Here is a 27,424-nt window from a genome sequence, read left to right as displayed (position 1 = left end):
TAAAAATAGACACTTTCACATCCCATATGACAGTAGCCAGCAAATCAAGACCAGCACACAAACAAGTTTTTTTTTGAAGCACATGAACAAATCTACCCCTCCCACAAAAGGGACTCACGTAATCACTCTTGAAAACAATGTGCAAGGGTAAACTTTCACAGTCAGGCTATCTTAACTAACTGCTCACAGGATCTAAGAAGCTGCAGATATGTAAGTACAGAAAAAAAAAAAATATATATATATATATATATTTCTTTTTTTCGTGTCAGCAAACAACTCCAGAAAGATGCTTTCTTTTTGCATTATACTGAATATTTTCACGTGGCAGGAGAGAAGAGTCTTGTGGAGGAAATTCTGTCAGATTTTATACTGCTATCTTAATATGCTTTTTGTTCATTTTCGTTTAAAGACAGATGATCCATAATATCATTTCTAATGCTTTCTTATAATAACAAATTCTTATAAGAAAATTTCTAATTAATTTGACAATCAAAAAGAAATATTTGATACTATATTATCTCAGGGTTTTGTTTAGTTTAAGTAATTGAAATTATACTAATGCAAAAGAACTGTTGTTGAAGTAGTAAGTGGAACACTGGAATTCACAGTTCATTCACTGAATACTGCAGAATATTTTAATATTAGGAGAGAGCCTTAAAACAAATCTGTAACGTGGTAATGAATCCACAGCTTGCTCATTCATATGTGCTCCTTGTCTCTATTCTCAGCTCAAGAGCTCCTCAGTCGCTCTTCCCCTATTTGAATATTGTAGCAGAGTGTTTTAAGAACCTAAAATGTTAGGAGCTAATTCCTTTTCTACCATTTCTTTGAAAGCTTTCTGAAGGCATTCTTTTTCTGAATCATAGTCAGCTTTCCCCTTATTACTGATGTTTATAACATAAAACTAAATAAATATGACTAGTAATTCGACTTTTTTACACCTTCATGTTAAATACTTTTTCATGTTATAATGGTAAAACCAGATAGGCTGTTAAAAAAGCAAGCATTTACCAGGAAAAAAATAGATGCATGCATGCCCTTGAACATAGAATAGAAGAGGTCTGAGATTTCTATGGCTCCTCCAGAATAGAGACAAAGGTACTGAAAACGGAGCTGGGAACTTGCCTTTAACAGCTGAAGTCTTATCCCTTTTTGTTCAAAGAATGAGGAGTGTGGATACATGCAAGGAATAATAAATTTAAGCTAAAGTTGTGAAGTTTTAATCCCTGAAATTAATTAAAGCCGGCACCTGCACAGGTTCCATATCACTCCTTCAGGAAACATACATGTATATATATATATATATATATATATATATATATATAACATACATGTATATATATATATATATATATATATATATATACACATGTTCAAGGTTTGCATTTTTCTAGTTTCTAAGATACAAAGTCTTTATTTGTATCTCATTAGACATTTTTTCCTCTTCTACTTGCAGAAGTGCAATTGTTAGTGGCTTTTATTTATTTGCCATATTTCGGAGTCTCTCCGTTTCATACTAAGTAGACTTGGGCAGTTAAGCTGAAGGGAGGTTAATCTTCTCAGCACCAGCATTGCTGTAAAAATTAACATGCATCTTTGATCAATATAATTTAGGTCAGATAATTCTTACACTTTTCGTAGTTATCACATTTGGAAAGAAAGATCCAACAGATACGAGCCAGACACATACGTGTCTTCTTCTTTGCCTTTAACTATTTATGTAGCATTTCAACTCCTTCACTTCCATTTCACTTATTTTACTGTAACTGTTATTATTTTAGAATACAAAATGAAATTGTCATGCAATTTGGTAAAGCAGGTAGTAATAGATAAAAGCTGAACCAGAAAGATCCTACACAGCATGCATCCAAAAATCCTGTTACAGAATTCACTTAAAGAATATTTTAATTCTTCCTATTCATCTTTAAGAGAATTTAACTCATGCAATGCACACTTTGGGTTCTCCATGGAGTGATTTAAACATTTTGCTTTAGTATTCCAACAAATTTGGATTTCTACTAGGAAAAAGTACTAGACTGGAACTATCTCACTAAAATCAGCCATGAGTAGTGAGGATTCAGTCATTGTAAGTTTGGACGTGAAACTTAACAGCTTTGAAAATAATGTACTAAAAGAATACGAGAATTACAGCACTAGAAAGAAACAGGAAGCTTTAGGAAACGCCTGTCTCTTGCTTCAGCTTTTGTGAAGCCACGTGTTGTCCTAAGCCTAGATAAATGCAGCTTTCTCAGATAAATGTACCTTCCCATATTAACAAAGCATTCTGCTATGCAACTTGACATGCATACTTTTTAATATATGTAAGATGGTCGGAAAAAAACTCATTTTTCAAGTACATAGAACACATAATACAGTGAGGATCACAATAATGGTAAATTAAGATTTCAGACAGAAAATATTACTGGTCAAAAGAAAACAATTAATTTCAGAAATTAAGAAAAAAAACCACACTACTCGAAGCATTGCGTATTTCCCATCTTTCTCTGTTTTTAAACTCACTAAAGCTTACACAGCTTTGATCTATAGAGGGCTGCAGAGCTCAGTAAAGTCCTCAAATTAGGCAGTACAAGGAAATAGAAGTCTATTTCCCAACCATTTCTCCTAAATCATTTATACATACCCCAAAGTTTTATTCCCCAATACAGTTTGTTCATCCATCTCAAACTAATGCAAAAAATCATGCTATGTGCAGAGCAAGGATAGATCTATGATCTGCCATGCCTTACCAAGAAAGGTAATTATATTGTTCTTAGACTAGATAGTGGACAGGTGGACCAGAGATTTACCTCAATGAGTAAAAATTATTAAAGAGACAGACAGACAAATCACACATTAAATTACAACACCCAGTTAAAGCCTTTTATAGTATTTCCCACAGTGCAAAAAAATAAAATAAAAAATAAACAAACAAACCAACCAAAAAATTCCACAGATGGTGCTCCTCTACCAAAAGCAGGAGATGAAAGCAAGGAGAAAACTCATTTAGCTCACAGAGAGAGCTTTTTATCACTGCTTGCACATGATTTAAACTGTGTAATCTAAGTTTGTAATACTATAATTGTAGGCTTATAGCTTAGGTTTACCACTTCCATAGTTCAATGAATGCAACACAGTATTCCATGTTTAAAGGCCATCACAGGTAAACACATGAAGGAAGCCAGGGTAGGGGTGATACCTGTGTGGTTATTATTGCTATAAAATATCTATCAACCACATAGAACAGATTAAAAGCAAGCTATCTAACAAATCTCATGAAGTCACTGGCTAAAGAAAAACTCACAACTGAGCGTGTGTATTTCAACACTTGTCCACTCATTATCAGAAAGCAAATGCAACACTAAAACTGGAAGAGAGCAAGGGACAGAATACCAAGGAACAAATGGCACTGCTTGGAAGACTGGGCACAATACTAACTTCATACTCTGCCAGGTGCATGTTCCTCTCAGGTAGAAGCAGAGAACAAGAGCCATGCCATAGACTGCAGTTATCCCAGGATCCAGTGAATCTGGGAAGCACTCAGGATTGCAGGTAGATCATGTCATAAGCTCTCTAGCAAATGCTGCCCAATTCTGCCTCAAATACGTAGTCCACTGAGCAAAAAAGGGGGGGTCACAGTGGTGAGCATGTTTCGTGGAAGGTGAGGGCCATCTGGAACCCCATTCTCCCTTACTGGAATTGAACTGGAGTGGGAGCAGAAGTCCTAAGACTATTCTTTCTCACTGAGACATTTGAGAAGCTCTCTTTGAATTGTCAAAACAATGAGACTATGCAAATACTCCTGGAGGTGGACAGGGGCTATTAAAACAACCTTTATTCCGAGAGGAAAGTCTCCACAGAAACAGCAACTGTAAACTGCTTTTGGAGAAATTTATTTAAATAAGAGGCGACCACGATGTAAGAGGGAGGTTGACTAAACACTACTACAGCACAAAGGGCTAATTCTCCTTCTCTCGAGTCCTCCAAATGAAGACCAAATACCCTTGTGGAAAATATGCTTTAAGTGAATAGCTAGTGGGATCTATATGCAAATAACTAAAACGTTAACACCCACCTCTTGCAATATCAATGAGTAAGTGGTTTTTTTGCATTAGAGCTTTATCCGTGTCACTGAATCCTGCATATCTGCAGACAAACTTTCTCTACAATACTGATAAAGGCACTGATAAAGAGACAAGAATTTTAAATATTTAATGCATTAAAATCACGTACCCCTATGGAAAAAAAAAAGTGGCAATATCTTACAAAATAATTAAATTGGTAAAGTAAATTAACTGATGTATTCATAAAGTACAACGAGGGCATATAACTCAGTAACTCCACTATGAATCAAGTCAATGCACTGATCAGCTGCTGTGAGGTTTGCAGCAATAAGGAGGCAACACTCTCCAGTTTTGCTCTAGGAATCTAAAAACAAGTGCCACCCAAACTGGGGCCACTGTTGTTTTTTTCAGATATGTTCTGTGCAAGATGACATATGTTCTGTAAGTGTAACAGTTAGATCACGAACTATTGCTGCAAAGAAATATTGACTTGATAGAAAACATGAGACTCAAAATAACCTTATTTTACTTAATAGTCCAGACACCCTTTATGAAGAAATTGTTTTTTAAGTGCAGCCCCATTCAAGACAAGAAAAGCTGAAAAACTTGCTGATGTCAGTAGAGTTCATCTAACAACAGTCAGAACTGACAGAATCACAGAATCACAGAATTGTAGGGGTTGGAAGGGACCTCCAGAGATCATCGAGTCCAAGCCCCCTGCCAAAGCAGGTTCCTACACCAGGTCAACTCAGATGTACAAAGAAGCTCAGCTGATGTATATTACATTTTCAGATGGCAGCAATTTTATCATCTGCTTGAGCTCCAAGATGGATATAGAATCTCAAGGGTTTTTAAGAAATATTAAATATATTCAGGAAATGTAGCATTTAGACATTATGGTGACTGCTCAAAATGTCCAGACATACCTATATAGAAACAGAACTCATCTAGAGTATTGTAAAATGTGTACCCTACATTAACATGCAAAATACTTTGGGGATAGCAGAAGACCAAATGGACGCCCTGCCCAGGGCTGACTCCCACAGCCAGCAGAAGAGCCTGCTGGCATCCTCCTTTAAGGAGCACCAATGTGTGCATCTGGGAGGGACATTAGCTGTGGGCCTTCAGCGCTATTCTCATTCGCTTGTGGCCAGTTTGTCCCACTGTGGAACTAGAAAACTTCACTAAGAATCAGGAATGTAGCTCTAGTGGTCTTGTGTCAAGGGTAAAGAGAAGGAAGAACTGTCTTAGATGGCTGCTCCCTGTGTGTGTCCATGCACCAGGGATGGACACAAGCACTCTCCTGGCTGCAACTCCTGTTCAACAGAGCCATGCTTCTATGCAAGGGTGAACATCCTACTTTGAGCAACATTAAGTTCTAACGTTAAAGTAGATGATCCTACTTTATCATGCAAAAGTAGATAAGGTTTTATAAAATTCTACTATTGATGTCAGAAGAAATGACTAAAATTACAGAATTTTGCCTAAACCATACAAACACTGACAGACAGAAGAATGGATGTGACAAATATACATTATTTATGAGCAAAAACTACCATAACTTTACAGAGAACAGGAAATAAAATTATGCTGTGAATGTATTGTAGTTTGTCACTGCAATAAAACAGTTTATCATACACCTTAATCATATGCAAAGAGAAGCTCTGAAGAAATGATTTTACCTAAATATCAAGTGAGACAGGAGTAGAAAATAAATGTCATGCTGGGAATCTGAACAAGTAATCAGAAGCATTCAAATAAGAGAAACAGAACAAACTGAAATCTCTCACTGACTCTTATCCAGATGCCTACACAAACCCAAATGACTTTCTATGAAAAGCAGCCTGTTATACTTCAGTAAATCAAGCCATGCTACATGCTCCTATAAGAGACACTCTAAGGTATTTGAGATATTCCTAAAACTGCACTGCAGTCACAGAGCTGATAATTAGCAATTCAGTTTCTCTATTCAAGTCACAATACTCCCAGTTCAGATTTGACTTCCAACCCTGAAAGCAGTGTTCGCATTTCTTGACGTGCTACTTATTTCCTTGAGATGTTTAAGAATCACAACACCATACACTAATCCGTCAGAAATCTCCCACCTGTCTATCCTACTACCTGTGTATGAATGGACTTGATATTTACGTGCTACATTTCTTCCTACCACATGTAATGTAACTTATTCATGTATCTTATTGCATTGAGTCCACCGCGATATAAAGATCAGGAATTTGAGATCCATCACCAGCTACGCAGGTTTACTTTTTAGAAGAGAACCTTGCATGCCCCAGTCAATCTAAGCCAAAGTCTGATCAAACTGTATAATTCAAAAAGCGCTGCAGGTAAATTAATTGTGAACAACCCGAAGTAAATAGGATAATCTCATCAAAACATGAAAGAAGATACTAACCTTTTAATGCTTCCACAAGTTAATAAAAAGGTAATGAATACTTCATTAAAGGTATAGCTTAAAACCCAAAAAATGGAGAGGTATTTTACTGGAAGTCTTCTTTAAGGTACAGAATGTTGTAGCTGTTTGTAAATATTGACTGTTGAAAGGCAAATCCTTCAGAAATAATCCAGATACTTTAATTAAAGATATCAGATGGATTTAACATTTAAGTTTATAACAGCTCTTCTCTCCAGATAATATTCTGCATTAAAGTAGAAGCAATCATGACTCCTATTTTAACCCATAACTGCAGATAAGCAGGCTGACAGGTTTTATGAGTCATCCAGATGGAAAAGATGTCTGATATCAAAACTAGCATTAATATTTACTATCTAGAAACGTCTCTCCATTACAGTCATAACAACACAAGCAGCCTGAAGAGTTTGAAAAGGAATAGCTAGCATGATTGCTGAGAGCATGCCATGATTACACATAAGAATAATTTCTTCAGGGTTTGTTTTTCTTCTTTTTAAGTACATAAATAGAGCACCGTATAATTCTGAAGTTATGGTACTTTCAACAGTGTTGAGAGACTTTTTTTTTATAAGAGCATTCTGTGGCAGTCACCTTCTTACAACTGGGTATGAACACATAGAAAAAGTCTAAGATTGCAGCGTGCCTGGTTGGCTGTTGGAAGTTTTCCTGAAGTTTTTTAGAGAGTGCAGGAACTAAAATCATCTCACTTCTTTTCACAAGCAGTCTCACCAACAAGAACTGAAAGACACAACTAATCTTCACAGACAAGAGTGGGAAACATGCCTTTTCTTTAAAAACTCAGTGTCATCAAATACGTAGTCTGAGTAAAGACCAACTAAGAAGGTATACTATGAAAATGACAAATACCTTAAGGATGGTACTAATCAACAATAGATTTCTCACTTTGATTTGTGAGCTAAATTCTTCAGACTTTAGGTAATATTTTGCAGAACAGCTGCTCAAGGGGTAAAATCAGATGCCCCCCATCCTTTCCGACGCTTGTGCTGTGCAACTATTAGGTGTAACATCACACTTAAAAGCATTCTGTACTAGAAGCAATATCAACAGGATGGCGTCCTTTCCACTTCTAAAATTCTGCTAAATCATTTTTTTCTATTTTGAGTTCCCCAAGTCATTGCCACTTTGCAGATCTACCATGTCATTTCTGACTATGCAGGTTAAGCAATTTTTAAAATCTGCTAAATCATAATGTATGTGAAATACTTCAGATAGGTTATATCTCTTTTGCAGCACCACTTAAAAGAGACTAAATTAGTCTTAGGAATTTATGGATATAAACAATATCTCAATTAGATTTCCAAAGTCAGTTCTTAGCACTACTATTAAATAGGCTGAATTGTTATTATTCAAGCACTGCAACAGGCTGTCCAGGGATGTGCTGGAGTCACCATACCCGAGAGGTGTTCAAGAAATGTGAAGATGTGTCACTGAGGGACGTGGGTTAGTGGTATGGCAGGATGGACTGACAGTTGGACTTCATGATCTTAGAGGTCTTTTCCAAGTCTTTAATGACTCTATGATTATAATCATATAATTATATAATTTTCAAGCTGAGAGAATTGGGACTCTGGAGAAGAGAAGGTTGTGAGGTGACCTGATAACAGCCTTTCAGTATCTAAAGGGAAGCTACAGGAAAAAAGGGGCAGACCTTTTAGCAAGGTCTGTGGTGACAGAAAAAGGGGAAATGGCTTCAAGCTCAAAGAGGGTAGATTCAGGTTAGATATAAAGAAAAGGTCTTCTACAGTGAGAGTGGTGAGGCACTGGAACAGGTTGCCTAGAGGTGTAGTTGATGCCCCGTCCCCAGAGACTTTCAACGTGAGGGTGGATCAGGCTCTGGGCAAACTGATCTGGCTCTGGTGTCCATGTTCATCGCAGGGGAGTTGGACCAGATGGTTGGAAGTTAGACCTCTAAAGGTCTCTTCCAACTGTAAGGATTCTGTGAGTAATGCCAATAAGATAAGCAACAACACTGAAAGAAATTAGTTTCCCCAAACAATTTAAACCATTGCGAAGTGCATCTTTAGAAACAACTGCCTAAAAAATAAACTGTAATACATTATAAGATTTTTTTTTTATATCTGACCCTTGGGGATTTCATATAGTCATTTATCACATGATTTCTTCAGACTTCTTTTTCCTCTCAGACTGGTTTCACTAGTTGTCGACTTCCTGATCATCTGTCAGCTTCACTTCCAAGTACATGGGGAGTTACAGGGAAGATTTAGGTTAGGAAGTTTTTCACTCAGAGGTTTGTGAACAGGCTGTCCAAGGAGGTGTGGATGCCCCAGCTAGATGTAGCTCTGGGCAGCCTGGTATAGGGATGGCACCCCTGCACGTAGCAGGGGGGTTGAAACTAAATGATCTTTGAGGTCCTTTTCAACCCAGGCTATTCTATGATTCTATGACATCTCTGGTATATTATTTTGCCCACTGTCTGATTTTATTTTTCGGTAGTGAAAGGATTGAGATAAAAAATATAAAAGCTGGGGAAAGTCATTTTTTTGTTTGTTTTTGGAAGCAGGCTTGAAAAACTATTTCAACCAAGGTTTCATTTCAGCTTTTTAGAATCTTGCTTTTTCCTGATACAGATTGGCCACTGTTATGCAGAACTAGTTTGTCTACATTTATTACAAAATGTCCCCTTTTGTTTTTTTCATGTAAGGTCCACTGAGCTTCCTGCAGAAACACCAGTCGCAGAAATGGACACTTTCACAACTTCTCAGACAAACAGTTCTACCTGCGACTTGTATGAACATAAGGATACAGCAAGGATAATCCTATCTGTGTTCTACAGCCTCATCTTAATTCTTGGAATACTTGGAAACACAATTGCCCTCACTGTCATTTTTAAAAACAGAAAGAAGATAAATTCTACTACTCTCTATTCAACAAATCTCGTCCTCTCAGATCTACTGTTCTGTATTGCCCTGCCTATAAGGATAGCCTACTATGCCATGGGATTCCACTGGCCTTTTGGAGAAGCACTATGTCGAATAACTGCTCTCTTGTTTTACATTAACACTTATGCAGGTGTGAACTTCATGACATGTCTGAGTATCGACAGATTTTTCGCCGTTGTCCATCCATTCCGATACAAGATCAGAAGGATTAAATATGCCAAGGGCATTTGTGTATTTATCTGGTTTCTTGTATTCAGCCAAACGTTCCCATTGCTTATACAGCCTATGACACATGAAGAAAATGAAAGGACTACATGTATGGAATATCCAAACTTTGAAAAAATAGCCCATTTACCATTTATACTTCTTGCTGCCTGCTTAGTAGGATACCTTATTCCCCTTGGAATTATACTATTTTGTTATTCTCAGATCAGCTGCAAACTTTTTCAAACAGCCAAGGAAAATCCACTGACTGAAAAATCAGGGATAAACAAAAAAGCTATCAATACAATCCTATTTGTAATTATAGTGTTCATCATTTGCTTTACCCCTTATCATGTTGCAATCATACAACACATGATTAAGAAGCTCCAGTATCAACCCTTATGCAATGAAAACCAAATTTTCCAAAAATCACTCCATTATACCGTGTTTCTGATGAATTTTAATTGCTGTCTAGATCCCTTCATCTATTTCTTTGCATGCAAAGGATACAAAAGGACTGTACTGAAAATACTGAGGCGACAAGTGAGCGTATCAATTTCAAGTGCTGCCAGATCACACCATGAAGAAAGCTCACGCGATGTGGGAGAAACACAAATGATGGTACTCGCAAAATCTGCCAATGGGAAGTTACCTGAAAAATCAAGTCTGTAGAATACTGCAGTGAAGTGGGCTTAAAAATCCAGGGTCCATGGTAAAAATTCTTAGCATTCCCTGTACAGTAGCTTCAGGAAGATTCTGTTTCTCAGGATGTCAGGAAATCAAGGACTGTTGTTAGACCGAAAAAGAATTATCACACGACAGCAGGAAGACTCAAAATTACAACTTCCTAGCTACATCATTTTGACTGATCTCATTAGTTTTTCCAGGAAATGCACACCATTGTGAACGTCCAAATTCCATACTCCTGGATGTCATCAACTCAAGCAAAGACTTGACTCAGTTTAACTGGATGCCTGAGAAAGGATTAAACCAAAAATAGCTTATAACTCAAGAGTTACAACTAGCACACCTGAAAATTACAAGAGCTCTAGCTGAGCTACAAGTACATCAGTGGGTTTGTTATCTCAATCACAGAAGTCAAGCAGTCAAATTTTTAGATAAAATGGACAGCTTCTATGCACAGTTTGACTACTGCAAGTGTTGATAGTCATTTGGAGGTAAAAGTGTATTTTACAGTACTTATAGATCATGGAGTACTATATAGATTACGTATGTCTTACTGAAAAATTCACAGATAGTTTTGTCAAATATTACAGATGAAAATTTAATGCACTCTTCAATTCTGCCCAATACTGACTGTGTCCCACACATTCAATCTCTTGTCTTTTCAAGGTCTATTACCTCTTGAATCCTTTTTCTAAGGGAGAACTTTTCTTTCCAGTATGTATTATAAAGAGACTCTAAGTTGTATATAAATTATTTATGAACGCAGAAATAAGTTGATGCTAGAGATTGAAACACGAAAAGTGCACTGTTTTGCTTAAAAGTACAGGGATACAGGTTTAAAAGGCATGGGGAGGAGCAGCTGAGGGTTAGGGAAAGGGTCTGCACCAGAGGACTGTGGGCACAGAATGGGCTGTCCAGGGCTGTGGGCTCCATGGCTCCATGCTGCCAGAGTTCATGGAGCATCTGGACACTGCTTTCAGACAAATGGTCTCATTTTTGTGTGGTCCTGTGTGAAGCTGGGAGTAGGACTCGATGATCCTTATGGGTCCCTTTGGAGTTGGGATATTCTAGGATTCTATGATCGATCAATGGCATCAGCAGGATTGGCTGGGAAAGAACAAACTTTTGAACCATGCCTTCAGAGAGCAAACCTGGAATGCATTTGGGCACACTGAAATGGTGCCCAAAGAGACCAAATGACATAAACACATCCTACTGGAATTGGCTGAATACCAACATACATCCAGGATGTGGGTCTTGGTTTCCTGCTGTCATGTCCTTCCATAACGTGTCAATTTCCTTCCCTGCTTTATTTCTGGCCCCTGTGTCTTTTCTTTTGTCTTCTGTCTTATTAATATACCTTCACTCGCCAACACAACTTGGTAATTGCGCCACGTGATGAAAAAGGAAATCTAAAGAATGCCTGATAATTACTGGCAAAAGGTAGGCCAGATGTCAGAATAAATTTTATTTATTGCAGCTGTATCTCTCCAGCATTGAGACTGTTCTGAAAAGCAATCAAATAAAACAGTTACATTTGCCATCTTTGCAATTTCTTCCTTCCTCATGTGTTGACCTCCGCTTACCTCCTAACGTGGAAGGGTTGTAGCTGAAAAGCAGTACGGAAAAATTAATTAATGATTATTTGATTATGGGAAAGAAAAAGCAAAGGACCCTATATTTCATACCACTCAGACTGTCAAAATTTAATTTCCAGTTCCAGAAGACACTATGTTGCCACAGGAAAGTAAAATACAAAAATTTGTTTTTAACATGAGAAGTTTCACTTAATTCTGTATATTATAGCAATTTCGTTCTCACCAGTTTTTTTTAATAAACTATTTAAGAATTTGTTGCTATAGGAGTCAATAAATGATAACTTGATAAAGTCACAGACTACTCATGATTGCCTAGAAGTTCTAAAAATAAACTATATATATTAACACCATAGCAATACAAGCTCTTTTTACTCTACTAATGTCTGTTTTTTTCACTTCTGGCATTCATTTATGGTCATAAAGCCTTAAGGCTAGAAATCCATAAAATACAACTCAAGTATATATCACAACACTATTAAAACACAATGTTCTGGGTCATAGAAGGCCCTGTGCAGGCATACAGGGACAATTCAGCAGGACAGCATCCTAGCTGGAGCTGAGCTCGCTTGTGAGAAACCCTAAGGAACCCTTGCACTGTGTTTCAGAAGCATGTTATGACACATGGCCTTCAGGAGTGGCTTCAGGGCTGGGCTGTGGTGCTAGACCGGGGTTGGCTCCATCTTTACGGCTTTAAACTGGAAGAAGGTAGATTTAGGTTGGATGTTAGGAAGAAATTCTTCACTGTGAGGGTGGTGAGACACTGGATCAGGTTGCCCAGAGAGGCTGCGGATGCCCCCTCTGTGGAGGCATTCAAAGTCAGGCTGGATGGGGCTTTGAGCAACCTGGTCTAGAGGGAGGTGTCCTGCCTATAGCAGGGGGTTGGAACTACATGATTGTAAAGATCCTTTCCAACCCAAACCGTTCTATGATTCTATGATTCTATAATGCACATATTTACTCATTTTTAGGCAGAAACAAAGTGAAGGGCTGCATTGACAACTTCAGTTTCTCTGTCCCTGTTTTCTCATGTTAGCAATTCTGTTATTTTCAAGTCCAGACTCTGAGAATATTGACATGATTTTAAAAACAAACAGCTAACTTCATACAAAAACACTGCTTTTGCTCAAATAAACAATAATGATTATAAAATAAAAATAAAAATAATAACAATAAAAAACTTAGAAAATAAGCTCAGCTTCCTGACAAAAGTCCTGAAGACAAAGTGACAATTTACAGCTGAGGTAGCTGATGCCACTGCTTCCCCTCAATGCTCATCAGTACTTAACTGATCACGCAAACTCCTATTAGTGAGATTCTTTTGTATGAAATTTGAAACTGCCTATTAGAAACTACCAAAAGGAGTGGTGGTGATTTCAGCTGGCCCACGACTCTGTTTTAAAGGAGCTGTCTTTCTTCTACCAGTTGTGCTGTGGGGCCATCACCAGAGCGGTGGTAAGAAGCTGCTGTACAGAAGCAAGGGAGGCTGAAAAATTCTTGCTTGCAGCTTGCAGCTCTTCCCAAATGACTGATTTTCTGCAAGAAGCCTTTTCCTGTTCATTTTACAGGCGCCCTTTCCCTGGTGTTGTTTGTTGGAATATTTTTAGAACAGAATTTTTACCCATCAAAGCACACCTCCAGTCCCTCTCCTCCTGCATGCCTCAAACACATGAATAAAGGGAGTAAAACTGTAGCTGGTACCTCTTCTCCTCTCCAACACTGAGTAGACAACATGCTGAGAAAGTAGGAAGCGAAAGGGCTCTGAAGACATGAAGAGACTGTTGAAACAAAACAATTAAAATTAAGTATCCTGACTTTTTCCTTCGAAAGAAGGTTAGTCATTAACACTGAGGAAGTTCACACCAGCAAATTCCCAGAGCAAAATGGAGATTGGCAGACAGTTATTCCAAAGGTAGCACATAACATTTAGCAAACATGACTGGCACTAGTAGATGTCCAGGAAATATCCACTGCCAGTGTTTCTCATGAGTAGGAACTTCAAACTACTTCTGTATTTCTTGTTTGAGATATCATGGAACACTGTCTTAAAGTAAACCAGAGTTCTTTTCTAATGAAACAGATACATTAGTGCAAGACACATCACAGAGTAAGATTCCCTTGGATCTTGTACTTTCCACAAAGAGAAAGATCTGATTCTGTTGGTCTGAGAATAAAAGAGAATGCCACGTTATGCAACATTGGCTGAAGCAGTATGAACTTTGCAAGAGAAAATCAGAATCCATCTTTGGTAGAAGGTTTTGATGAGCTTTTTGGTATGACAAGCTGAGAACTGGTTGTACAGATCTGGATCTTCTTCTCCCTTTTCACACATGAAGCAAGTAGCTGACAAGCAGCATTAGATAGTAGCTTAACTCAGGAGGATTTCAATGAAGTTCTATTGACAAACGGTCCTTATTTGGAGGGCAAAGTCCAGTCAGGACCTTAAAAACTCTTCCTGACAAAATAATGGAACATCTTTCAATTCAAAACTTAGCAGGGTATGGCTAGGGCAGCTGCTAAAAGAACTAAAATAAGCTTGTATGAAAAGTTATGTTTCTTTAGTTCCACTACATAATCAAAGGTAAATGGAAGAGCTAATGATGGGGAAGACAACTTCAAAGAACCATCATTTTACAAGTCTCTTTGCTAAATTAGAACAAGTAGTCTTTTTTGCTGTTTCTTCCTGCAAAAGGACTTTCCTGAGATGTCTGGCATTCGGGTTGTGAAGGAAAAACGTTTTAGACTTAGGTGAAGATCTGCAACCTTAGCAGAAAGCAGGTCTGATAAGAGGAGAGTAGCATTCTGGGTTTCCAAACAGACAGAGTCACTAGATCGTGAAACCAAACTACCCAAGCCATACCAAGCTTTTCTGTAGGAGATTCAAAGCTCCTGGAAAGCTGATAGAAGGGACACAATTATCTCCAAATACGTACTGTTTCCTTTCAGGCCCGAGATGATCTCACATTATGCAGTTTGTTGATATACAACAAGTATATGGTCTCTAAATAACAAAACTGAAAAAGCAGGGGAAGAGAAAGGCAGGGTGTTTTGCCTTATCTATTCAGAAACTGGCTGGGCATCAGCCTGCTTTGGGTAGGTGGTGAGCAACTGCTTTTGCACTGCTTGTTTTTTTCTCACTTATTGAATTGTCTTCACCTCCACCTATGACTTTTCTCGCTTTTAGTCTTCCTATTCTCTTCATATCCATCTAGGGAGGAAAGAATGAGCCAGCAGCAGCATGGGTGTTTAGCTGCTGGCCAGCATCAAGCCACCATACAGGCCTATATGGAATATATATGCTCTAAGACACTGATATATAATCTGCACTTAGCTTCCACAGACTATGTTAGCATGCTCACTAACCAAATGGACAGAGCTGCAGTTATCCTCCACATTCAAACACTGTGGCTTTTTGGAATGTTGTCTGGAGTCAAACTGACATTCAGCTTGGACAGAAACAAAGACATTAGAATGATCTTAGCAAAGTCTAATGGGAGAAAACTTAAAAAAAAAAAACCCAACCAATTAAAAGAAACAAAAGAAGAAAAAAAACCCAGCTGTCAGAATTGTATCTGGCTAGCAACACTATTTACCTTAGAATTAGCCTAAAAGAAACTGGTCTTTGTCAAACAAGTTGTAATGGTTCCAGCAAACCCCTGTTGACTCAAAATGACAACATCAGAATGGAAGAATGAGGTAGGATGTCCATCAGTGACTGGAACAGTACTCAGGAGAGCTCTGGGACACTAACTCCTGCAGGAACTGCTGCCTAACTCTTGCTATCATCCTAAAAGCTACACAGATGAGGAACTTGTCAGCTACATTCATCTCTTAGCAAAAGCCAATAACAGCAGCTGTGTGAAATAGTAAACATGCTACCACAAATAGCACAGTTCCTGAAGCTGCTTAATGACTCCTCTTTTACCAGCTAGCTTATTAATATAAAAAGGTTGCAGTAACGACTAATCTAGTCCTGAAATTCAAAAGCTTTCAGGTAAGCAAGGAATGCATAGACTCCATGAAGACTATGAACCTCTAATAAAGTGAAAATGAATGTGGCACAGCTGAAGAGAATGAGGAAAGAAACTCTGCCTTATACAATCAGTTTTAGAGAACCTGAAAAGCAGAGATGTAGTCTGTCTCTTCTACCTTCTTGCCTGTGATACAGAGCAGAAAAAGAGCTCAAGACAACAGTTTGTATTTTAGCAGTATCTCACTATGCTGTCTCAGTACAGACAAGGTGAAGGGACATCAAGAACCTTGATAAAACATGGAATTAATGTTAGAGGAACATCTACTCCCATCTGTAGACTAAGGCTACAGTACAAAACGAACACAATCAAGCTGCAATTCTTCTCTGAAGAAAAACTAGGTTTTCTGTAACAAATGCTCAAACATATTTCCTCTTTTTTTTTTTTTTTTTTCTCCTCTCAGAATACTGCCTTGGTTTCCTGCAATGTCTAACTTTGGACCTCTTGAGGCAGATATCTTATCTTTGCATATAACAGTCCACAGTCAGTCTTTCTTCCATCAGTTTGTCTGGCCCCTTTTTGAACTCACATAACAGTCTGCAGCATCTTGAAGCAAGAAGTTCCACTCTGTGCATGGTGTCTAGGACCACTTCATTTTGTTTGTGACACCTGCAAGTTTCATTTGAAGTCCTCTGTTTGCCGTACTGGAAATGAGTGAACATGCTGACTCTATGTTTACCCAGTCCACATCCCTCATGATTTCAGACATGCCACGAAACCCCTTCTTTCGAGTCATCTAATCTCTTATCACATGAACGCCAAGCTATCGGTCACTTCATACAAACTGCAGAGAGAAGGAAAGAAGGCCAAAACACAGAAAAAACACACATTTGAATGTGCTATGGCCGGTGGCAGAAGAGAGCAGGCTATCCAACAGTGCACCATATTACTTTTCCTACCACAGGAGCACACAGAAGACTCTCAAAAATGGGATGCCAATTCATTACTGCCAAATTTGGACCACCTTGCTCAAACACATAAAATAAAGAAGAACCAGACCTCAAATGTCTGGAAAACAAGGCTCAAAGGAATTTCAACAAATCAGAGAAGTCAAATGTGAAGTCCTGTACCTGGAACATGGAATCATACAACAGAGCAGACTGGGCACAGCCTGGATAGCAGACAGCTTGGCAAAAAGGGCTTGAGTCTTGGCAGACAGTAAGTTCAAAAGGAGTCAGTACTGTGGCCTCTTAGCCAAATATGTACAGGACCATGTTAGAAAGAATGTCAAGGGAAGCAATCCTTCTCTAGTCAGCATGTGTGAGATCATACTTGGAGTACCCTGACCCTTGTTTTGCTCCTGGGGGGCAAAGCAAAGATGGAGACGCACAGTTACAGTAAGTAACAATCAGACAGGAGGCAGCATTTTTTCACCATGACATTAGGTGGAAAAGGTGGCTCAGAAAGGCTGTGCAATTTCTATCCTTTAGAGATTTTCAACATCTACTGGACACAGCTCTAAATCAGTACTACCAGGGAAAGACAATCTCCTGAAATTCCTTCCAACCTGCATCCTTCTATGACTGTAACAAATTTGGTCAAAACACTGATTAAGTCAGACAAGAAGGCAGCATGAAACTCACTGTTCTTGGGGCAAAACTAGCAAATAATAACTGAAAATACTGTCTAGTACTGTCCTCTAAGCTCACTGTCACTGGTATCCTCCTAAAATAAAAAATGGTCAAGACACAGCTTAGATTTCTTTCCAAAAGGCTGCATCCATTTTTTTTCTCAGTGCAAAAATATGAGTTTCTCCTCTTCCCCTTTTCCTCACTTGTGACAGATGTTGTGCAAAGTGCTAAACTAAAAAAGCAAGCTTTGCACCTGTTCTGAACGCAGCAACATTTGTGGTTATCCTACCCTCTCCAGAAAAGTATGCAGTTTTATACCATGCACAAGGAGAAATATGTTCCTCACTCTAATAAGCTAGACATAGCAGTTTCATCCTTCCTGTGGCATGTAACTTTCGAGGGAAGTTGTGGTTAGTTAGCAGAAGGCACATCGATGCAGCCTACTTTAAATATAGAGATGCTGAAAACTGATTATTCTCAATTTACTAGGCTACTAAGCAGTCAAATAATGTTTTGACAACAGCTAATGATACCAAGCAATCTGGTGAAACCTTCATAATGCAATTTCTAAGTATGGAAAGTTACAATAATTCTGTTTAGTTGTAGTAACAATATAGATCCCTTTGCCCCGTTGGACAGGAAGAGATGAAGCAGCTGTGTGAGTGGCATCTATGAGGTATTTTTGACAGTGAAAGAAATGAAGACCCCAGTTTTTGGGTTCTTTGCATGTTAGTAAACACATTTTTGCATGCTAGAAAAAACTGCAAAAAGAAGTACAGTGCATTTTCAATGGAAGCTATTTGAAACAACACAGGTACCCATCGAAATCATATTCCTTCACTTAGCTGAGCACAGATCAACTATTTTAAATGTGTCTGGGCTAGCAAATAAGAAAAATATATAGTAGTTTATTTTTATGCTAAAAGAGGGACAAGAGGGCAAAGTTTCATATTCATATTAGTTTAGATAAACTACAGAATGATCCCATTATTTCATAATCACCACTTATCTCATAAATCACCACTTAAATTCCACAAGAGCTCAAAGTTGAAAATCCAAGTTAAAGCCCAGAAAGATACCATTTGTTTGAGCAATTTTTTCTGATAGAACAAACAGAAAGTCTGCCTTCTGTCTTTCCATCTATAATCATCTGTATACGATTCTGCTCTTTGTACTTACAAATATATGTTTATTTTCTAAAGTACTCTTCTGTTGTTATGTTTAAACATATTAAGGAGATGGTGCTTAGGAACACGGCTTAGTAGTGGACTTGGTCTCTGCGTGGATGGTTGGACTGGATGATCTTAAGGATCTTTTCAAACCTAAATGATTCTATGTTTCTCTTTGTATATCTCCGATTCTTGACAACATCTCCTTATCTCTCCTCATGGCTTTGTTCTAGACAAAAAACAATGTAATTTATCAGACAGGATATCTGGCTAGAGGTCTCTAAGAACACAATGTCTTGCGTATCACTAAAAAACTGTGGCCTGGAAGAAAGTATCTTAGTTCTATGGAGAAACAAAATATCAAGCCATCTGAATTTGTTGGCAAAACACATTATGTTTGCATAAGTATCACCAAAGAAGGATCTTCCATCTTTAACTCCTCCTTAACCCACGAGCTACAGCAGAATAATAAGCAACATGCTCTGATACCACCAGCAGCAGTGGAACTAGTGATGGCTACAAAATGAGCAGCTTTCAATTCTGGGCACAGCTAGGCTACCTCTTCATCCTCTTCTGCTACTTTTCTCTTGCACCAGTAAGGCCATTCAGCCAGTATCCTCATCCCATGCCTTGGGCCTCAAGCAGTCTCTACATACATGTGAGCACCAGGGAAGCTGCCAACAGCTAAGCAAACCTACCCAGCTAGACAGACCACCCCATGGACCACCACAGATAGTGAATCTAAGGGGAAATGCCTCCCGCTGCCCAAACTTGTTTTACTGCTTCCATTAAAGGCCGCTGTACGTTGCCTCCAGTTTTCTGTTGTGTGTGGAAGTTGAATTTGGAAAAGTCAGTTCCTCTTGCTGTAGTTCTGCATTTCTAATAGAGTAAATTCATTGCTGGTGATGAGTGGACACTTAGTGCACAGCTCAGCATCTCCATTCAAGCAGCCAAGCACAATCATCATCCTATAACCCTTTTGCAGTGCTTCTTGTGCTACAGCTTGCAAATTCCTGCTGAAATTAAATGACTCACAATTAGAATTCTAATAAAAATGTCCACTATAATATTTTTGGAACAGAAATCAGTGAAGAGTTAGTAACATACTGTATTTTGCACTGGAACAGTCTGCGCAGAGAGGCTGTGGATGCCCCATCCCTGAAGGTGCTCCAGGCCTGATTAGAAGGGCCCTGACATAGCAGGAGGCATCCCCACCCACAAGAGGGAGTTGGGACTGGGTGGAGTTTAAGGTCCCTTCCGACCAAAGCCCTTCTGTGATTCTGTGCTTTTAGCAACAGATAAAGCCTCTTCAGCCTAAGATAAGTTCTTCAGAACTATTTTTTTTTTTTAAAGTGGTGTTTGTCTTTACAGTTTGAATCAGTTTTCCAAGAGATAGCAATGTTTACTATTAATTTATATCCTCCGTAAAAAGTGATGTGAATATCAGGGCAAAACTGTGGGGTTTGAACTCTGAACTCCCTTCTCAGAAATCTGACTCTAATGCTCTTTCACAAGGTGTCACTTTCTATTTCCAAGCAAAAACAGGAAACCAGTGCACCTCATTGGTCACAGACACACTTGGGTGGAAGAAATTTTTGGTTCTCTCTTCAGAGTTTGCCAGCATCTCAAAAAATGAAATAAAATAAAACAAAACAAAAAACCCAGTTCAAAATAAGAACGATGATTAATGCTCCATCTAATTCACTTACTCACAGCAAACTCTTCCATAGATGTAAGAATGACAGCAGTTGCAAAGAAGGGAAAAACATTGGGGTGTATCAGTAAGATACACCAAAAATTACAGAGCATTAAAGAAGTAAAGGTTAGGGTCTTAAGTGTCCTTTGCTTAGAACAGCAACACTTTTCTGACCCGTAACATATACTAAAGAAAAAAAAGAGCAGAACTTCGAATCAGGCTGCAGCAGTAACTTCACCAATAATTATTTGTTTCACTGTGGTAGAAGCCAGCAGTGGACAACTGTTCCATAAACGGTGAGGGAGCCACACAACCACTAATCCAGGTGTATGCCTCATAGACACCATGGAACTACTACCTAATCAAGGTGTACCTAATCAATAACACAATCAACCAATGTGTGCTTAGGCAATGCATAATTTGTTGATGTACAAGTAGTCAATGCATATTTAATCGTAAGTACAGGTATAACGTATTATCTCCTCCAAATGAAATTCAGATTATGCACATTTGTTCTAGGACTGTAGCTTTATTAATGAGACAAGAGTAATGGAGCATACTGTCCAAGGGAATCTGAAAAGCTTAGTCCTCACTCAAGGCTTGACTGCTGACAGTTATGGTAGATTCTGCACCATGAGAAAGACCCTGCAGAAACATCAGTTATCTCAGAGCTGGTGAACCTCACCACAGGAAGGCACTGACCAAAGGCCTACCCAATGCTCTTATCAGCTCAGGGCTCTCAGCATCAGAAGAGATATAAGGTTTCACCACTTGTTATTAGCTTTTCTTGGCTAGTAATAAACAGCTATGTGCATTTAGGTGCTTGTGCCTTCCTTGCAAGGAAGCAGAAAGAACCAGCCTCTCCTTGATGCAAAATGCCTGCTATTTCATTTATTGCTTTTCTAACTAACACCAGAATGATAAAGCTGATTACAATCCCTTCCCTCCAAAAAGAAAAGGTGTTCTTTCAAACCAAAAAGACCAAAGTGACTAGGTTAAAAAATTAAATGAATGAATTTTTGTTGCAAACAGAACCAAAGTGGGACAGCTAATGATAAGGCTATAAGAGAATATAGGAAAAAAATGCAAGCAAATTGCTGGTCATAGAGAGCGTAACAGTGAGCTATTCTAAAATTTGACAGAGTTTCAAGCAGTGCTGCCTCTGATAGGAACTGGAATGAAGCGGTGACTGTAAGAAAAGAAAAATATAAAATCTAAATGTTACAAATACTCCCATCTTTTAGGGTGATGAGGATGGCCAACAAATACACAGAAATATAGTAACTACTTAACACTTTTAGAGAAAGTATCTGTTTTCATTTCAGAAAGTTTAGTAGAAATACAAAATATGGCAACCATCCGTTTATTTTTCCACTTTTTTCAATCCCATATTCCTCTCTATCTGCTACTCTGATTCTGACAGACAAGTAACAAACCATTCAGAGAGATGTAAGTAGTGCAGCTTCTTTTTAACAATTATTGGTTCTTCTAATAATCTTTGTTTAAAACTATCTAGTACATAAATCCAATTACAACTCATTTATTTTTAGAAAGGGTTAAGATAGCTGGCAATATTTAACTAAGTTGGCAAAGGCTCACATAATGTTTATCTCCATAAGCTACTTCCAGAATGCTGACTGCAGCAATTAAACCTGCTGCAGTGCAGGCCAGTTTCTCTCCCTTTAAAAATAAAATATTTCCAACTTGAATAATCACACTTACTTCACAGAGCTCTAATAATAGCATCCTTATTGCTTGTGACTGATAAAAGTAACAAAAAGAAGTAAGTGTGGAAGTGGTGACACTTACTTCTCTAAGTGTCTGCCTGCAGATACAAACGCCACTTAGTACTCTCTGCTTGCATCTGCCAGAATCAGAAATAGCAGCCAGAAGGACCAGGGAAGTGATTGCCCCCTTCTACGCAGCACTGGTGAGACTGCATTTTGAATGCTGTGCTCAGTTTTGGGCCCCTCACCTCAAGAACCATAAGTTGCTTCAGTGTGTGCTAGAAGGGTATTGAAGCCGGTCAAGGGACTGGACACATGACTTGTGAGGAGTGGCTGCAGGAACTGGGGTTATTTAGTGTGGGGAAAAAGAGCTTCAGTGGAGACCTTATTGCACTCTGCTATTACCTAAAAGGAAGTCGTGGTGAGCAGGGTGTCAATCTCTTTTCTCAGGTGACAAATGACAGGATGCAAGGAAATGGTGTTGTGCCAGGGTGGAATTTGACTGAATATTATTAAGAGGAATTTCTTCACATTTTCTCAAGCTTTGGGACAGGCTGCCCAGGTAAGTGGTGGAGGCCCCATGACTGGAGGTATTGAAGAGACCTGGGGATGTGGGACTAAGGGATGTGGTTTAGTGATGGTGCTCAGTAGGTCTGGCAGATGGCTGGACTTGATGACCTCAAAGGTCATTCCCAAACAGAAGGAAAAACCTTTCAAAGATGCACTGCTTTGCTTCTAAATTCATTCAACCATTTGCAACGCTTTCTTTATCAAAATACCTCCTCCACCTTCCTTTCTCTTAAATAACATTAAATAACATCTAACTATCAATTTTGTGTGCATGCATGTGTGCTCATCTGAAAAGCGTGATATCAGCAACACAGAAGTAAGCCTAACATCTCAGATGGCACAGCTTTGTATAGGGCAGAGATTTTGGCTGATAACAGTATTTCGGTCCCTTATCGCCCTTAAATACAGGGCTTGTAGCAACAAAACGTGTAGAACCCTGTCAGGCAGGTTACAGGGTTCTTCCTCATCTGTCTCCCTCCTCTGGCAAAGGTTACTGGTGCTAGAGCAGCCAATGCTTTACCAACAAGCACCCCAGCAATCAAACCTGAATCTTGTGATACAGTCACAGAGAGACAAAGTCCTTCCTCTGCCCTCCAGCTACACGCTCCCATTGCTTTCCTTGCTTTGGTCCTGGTATTCATCCACCCACAACTGAGAAGGCTCAGAAACTTCAGGCAGAGCAAAATGCTATATGTGTGCTTTTATAACATTGTTTTACCTCCCTATAACTACTGCCTGTATGAAGCCAGATGACTTCAAGTTGCAGATAGGAAAGTGCAGGCTGCACGGCTCCGTAAGCAGCACCCTGCACTTCATCAACTCACTCACATACTAAAACTGCACTTTCAGCAGGTGAGGAAAAGCCACTTTTATTCTTGCTGACTTCTTCAGAAGGCTCTGGTAGAGGGATGGAGAACAGCTGAAGAAGTGATAATTATATTTCGAATTAACACAGCTCTTTCCATCAGGCAAATACATCAGAGCCCTCAGGTCAGATAATGCTCAATAAATGTATATTTACATATACAACTATTTTCTGGATGTGTTGGTTTTCAGTTTTTTTTTTTTTAAACTATTGTTCAGCCTCTTCTGCTCCATGGATTAAGGTCCTCATAGCTCTCCCGAGATAATAAAAAACATCAGCTCTCATTTTCTGATCTAGTCCCTTGATTCTAGCTCCTTTTCACTTTTACTACTGCACTGAGCAGAAATTACTTTAATGGAGTTTACTGGCATGTATTGCAGATTTTTTTGGAGGTGGGATAGACTATAGATGGAAGAAAGTATGCACAGAGGCAAAAGAAAGGAAGGAGTATTTGCTATTAAGTGTACATTTGCATGAACATTCACTAGGATTACTGCAAACACTCACCTCTCATAAATGCAGCCTAAAAGAAATTAACTGAAAAAGGAATGTAGACTTCTTAGCATAAGAGAGATTAGATTGCACAGAAGCTAGCTACTGTGACAGACCCATAGCTACTGTCTTGGCCTTTTATACACACTAAAGTGTGAATAAAACATGAGCTTTTTTATTTCTGGAATGGAAACACTCCTTGACTCCACAGTGGACACAGAGGTTCATTTCTGGTATTTACTGCTAGCTACCCTGTCTTCCCACAGTTTGCTGTTCACTGTGACAATCTGTCCAGTTCTGAGCCACTCAATACAAAAGAGACGTGGACACAGTGAACAAAGCCCAACCAAAGTGATGATGATGATGCCCCTGAGGCTGTGGGGTCTCCTCCCTAGAGAGCTCCAGAAGCTGCTTGGCCATGGGTCTGGGCACCCTGCTCTGCTTGGGTCCAGAGCTCCCGATCAGCCATCCCGAGATTCTCTGACACTGTGAAATATATGAACTTAGATGAAATATCAATCAAGCAGTTGATTTCTGAGAAGTGATGCAGGAATTTAGGCTGAATTCTGGGCAAAACGTTAAGAAGAGGGAAAGCACAAGATGTTACACTGCTTCAACGACATAGGGTTAAACGTTCTTTCATACCTCTGTCAGAGTGCACAGCTATTAAAACACTATGTTAATCAAAAGGTGAAAAAAAAATGGTAGTCACAGACCCAGAGAACCACAGTGTGATAAAGGACATAACCAAATTAACATCTCATTATGGAATATGACCCTTAAGAGAAGGAAAACAAACAACCAAACATCAAGTCCTTGAAAAAATGAATGGTGACAAGTGACAGAAAAGCCATCCACAGAAAAGCACACGTTATTTTGAGCAGCTCTTAATGGAGATGGCTTTATTTTCCTAAGTTTATAAGACACTTAAAAAAAAAATGTATACACTTTTTTTTTAAAAGAAGGAAAATACAGTTTTAAAACACATCAAGTATTTCGTAATACACCAAGATAATAGTGGACTATTTAAGAGCTGCAAAAAAATAACTTCTTTTTTATTTACTATTTTACCAGAGTGAAGTGGATGTGTTTTACCAATCTAAACATCTTTTTCTACACCAGAACGCAGTGGCAAAAAAAGAAAAAGGTAGATATGGAATGGCTGCTGTGTTTGCTGAGATAGTCTTAGGAACAAAGCTGCCTCTCAGATAGAGTGGTGCCATCACAATTAATTCATTTGCATCTTGCCCCATCTTTCTGTATTGTCAGAAAATTGGAAAAGGTGGCCTCAAGTCTGACTGGCTCTAGAACAGAAGATAATATTTTTTAAAAACAGTTCTGAGACATCATCTCTGATCATCTGCTCATGACACACTTGACTTAAGCACTCAAAATCCCACTCAACAATTTGCCAGGAAGTAAAGTAAGTTCCATCTGGCTAAGGAAGAGGGTGATACAGCACTTGTCATGTGTATGCAACACATCATGGTATTGCCAGCTACCACTAAGCAATAATTGAATATTAATGGACAGAAGGATTACAGAATCATAGAATGGCCTGGGTTGAAAAGGACCACAGTGATCATCCAGTTTCAACCCCCCTCCTATGTGCAGGGTCACCAACCACCAGACCAGGCTGTCCACAGCCACATCCAGAGCCACATCCAGCCTGGCCTTGAATGCCTCCAGGGACGGGGCATCCACAACCTCCTTGGGCAACCTGTTCCAGTGCTTCACCACCCTCTGTGTGAAAAACATGTATGGCCATATTGCCATGTAGCTCACTAAAGCTATAGAAGTCCACAGGGACATGCTGGCAAACACTGGAGCCTGAGTAAAAATGTCCTCCAAGTCTTGGGGTGGGGGGGGGAAAGAAAGTAGAAAGTACAACCTGGTAACAATCAAAATCATGTTTCTATGAAGGGCAGCTGAGGCTTTTACAGTTTCTATGAATCTAAAGAGCAGAGACCAGTCTAACAGTTGCTCAAGACCACGATACTTATTTTGGTAAGCTGCCCCTCAGGAGCCACTCTACTGAGCCAAAAAGCGTGGGCAACTTTTCTTCATTTAAGACAGCTACTTCAAGAGATCTTTGAGAAGCATATAGCCTTAAAAGTGTAACCTTTTATCAGGAATGGTCCAACCTGTTATGGGCACTGCTTTTTTCTCTGTATCGAACATACATATTTTGTGCATATCTTTGGACCATACATTGTCTTGGACAACACTCTTGTACAGTTTGAATAGAGCTGGGAGAGGGATTCAATGATTCTCCCTTATGTTCACCTTTTTTTGTGTTTCTACCATAATAGAAGGGCAGAGAGAGGCACAGGGTCGCATCAACCTCCTAGAACTATTTGCACAGATAAGTTTGACTGCTGTGTGAGCTAGGCAGGGAGGGGTGGGCACCACAGCTAAACAAACTTTGGACTTCCTTTTCGGCTTCTGACACCTGACCCTGGATTCAGCTACCAGGCCTCGCGTTCCAGCACAGACACACCAGTTCTCTGCACTCTCCTGATTCCATACAGCCAGCACATGACCTAGTCCACACCCAAGCAAGGCAAGGGAACACACAGTTACACGATGAGCTGAAGAGGGGCTTGTACTCCCAACTCCCCAGTGATTTCAGTGCTAAACACGACCTTTCATCAGATCCTGTATTTAGCGTAAAGCTTGGGTAGAGCGGAGCCACAAAGGACAGCAATTCACGATGACCATTCTGACAAGCACAGATATTTCTGTATCATTTATTACGGCACGTTCTCATGGTAGCAATAGTTGGAGCCAACTATTGAGACACGATGCACACATCCTCCGTTCCAAGATTTTGAGTGCAGTTCTGTAGAACAGGTCAGCAATTGGCTACCCCTTGATACCCTTCCACAGCAAGCATAATTCACTATTTCTTGGGTGAGACTTTTCAAAACCTCATTGGTCAAAAAGGAAATCAAATTTCTTCTCATAACTTCTCACATTATAATCAGAACATTGTAACAGATATCATAACACTTTTTCAAACCTCCTTTTACTAGTCCTTAATGTTCATCTTGCTCACACAGTTTGCTAGATGCACAGTACTTGAAAATTAGTGTTTCCCACATTTTTGGGGTGGTTTTATTGTTCCTGTCAGGTTTGTCTGGTGTTTTTTTTGTGTTTTTTTGTTTTTTTGTTTTTTTTTTGTTAAGACATTTCATACTTAGTTTTGGTCCCTGGCTTTAGCTCATGTTTGCTTTTTACACAGACAACTTTGGATATTCTAAGGCCCAAGCTGCTGGCAGGAAACTATTTAGCTTGTTCATGCGAAAACAGAAACAAAATAGAAAAGCTGTGGCAAAGAAGTGATTTCTTCGCAAAAATACTTCCCCATTAAGATCACCAAACAATCCTCTTTTTTTTCCTTT

General features: G+C 39.1%; 2 protein-coding genes across 2 annotated transcripts in view; one reads left to right on the top strand and one right to left on the bottom strand.

Moving 5' to 3' along the window:
• Positions 1-27,424, bottom strand: part of UBAC2 (UBA domain containing 2) — a 93,222-nt gene that overhangs the window by 38,982 nt on the left and 26,816 nt on the right. The window lies entirely within an intron of this gene.
• GPR183 (G protein-coupled receptor 183) lies at positions 128-11,845 on the top strand. The gene is made up of 2 exons (XM_042867107.1): positions 128-210; positions 9,176-11,845. Coding segments are annotated over exons 1-2 (1,116 nt in total). The 5' UTR covers positions 128-208; the 3' UTR covers positions 10,290-11,845.

The sequence above is a fragment of the Lagopus leucura genome, unplaced genomic scaffold (assembly GCF_019238085.1).
Source record: "Lagopus leucura isolate 7727_CA_CO unplaced genomic scaffold, USGS_WTPT01 Super-Scaffold_100001, whole genome shotgun sequence".
In the NCBI taxonomy this organism is placed as follows: Eukaryota; Metazoa; Chordata; class Aves; order Galliformes; family Phasianidae; genus Lagopus; species Lagopus leucura.
Note: the sequence above shows the minus strand (reverse complement) of the source record. Positions and strands in the feature narration are given on the sequence as shown.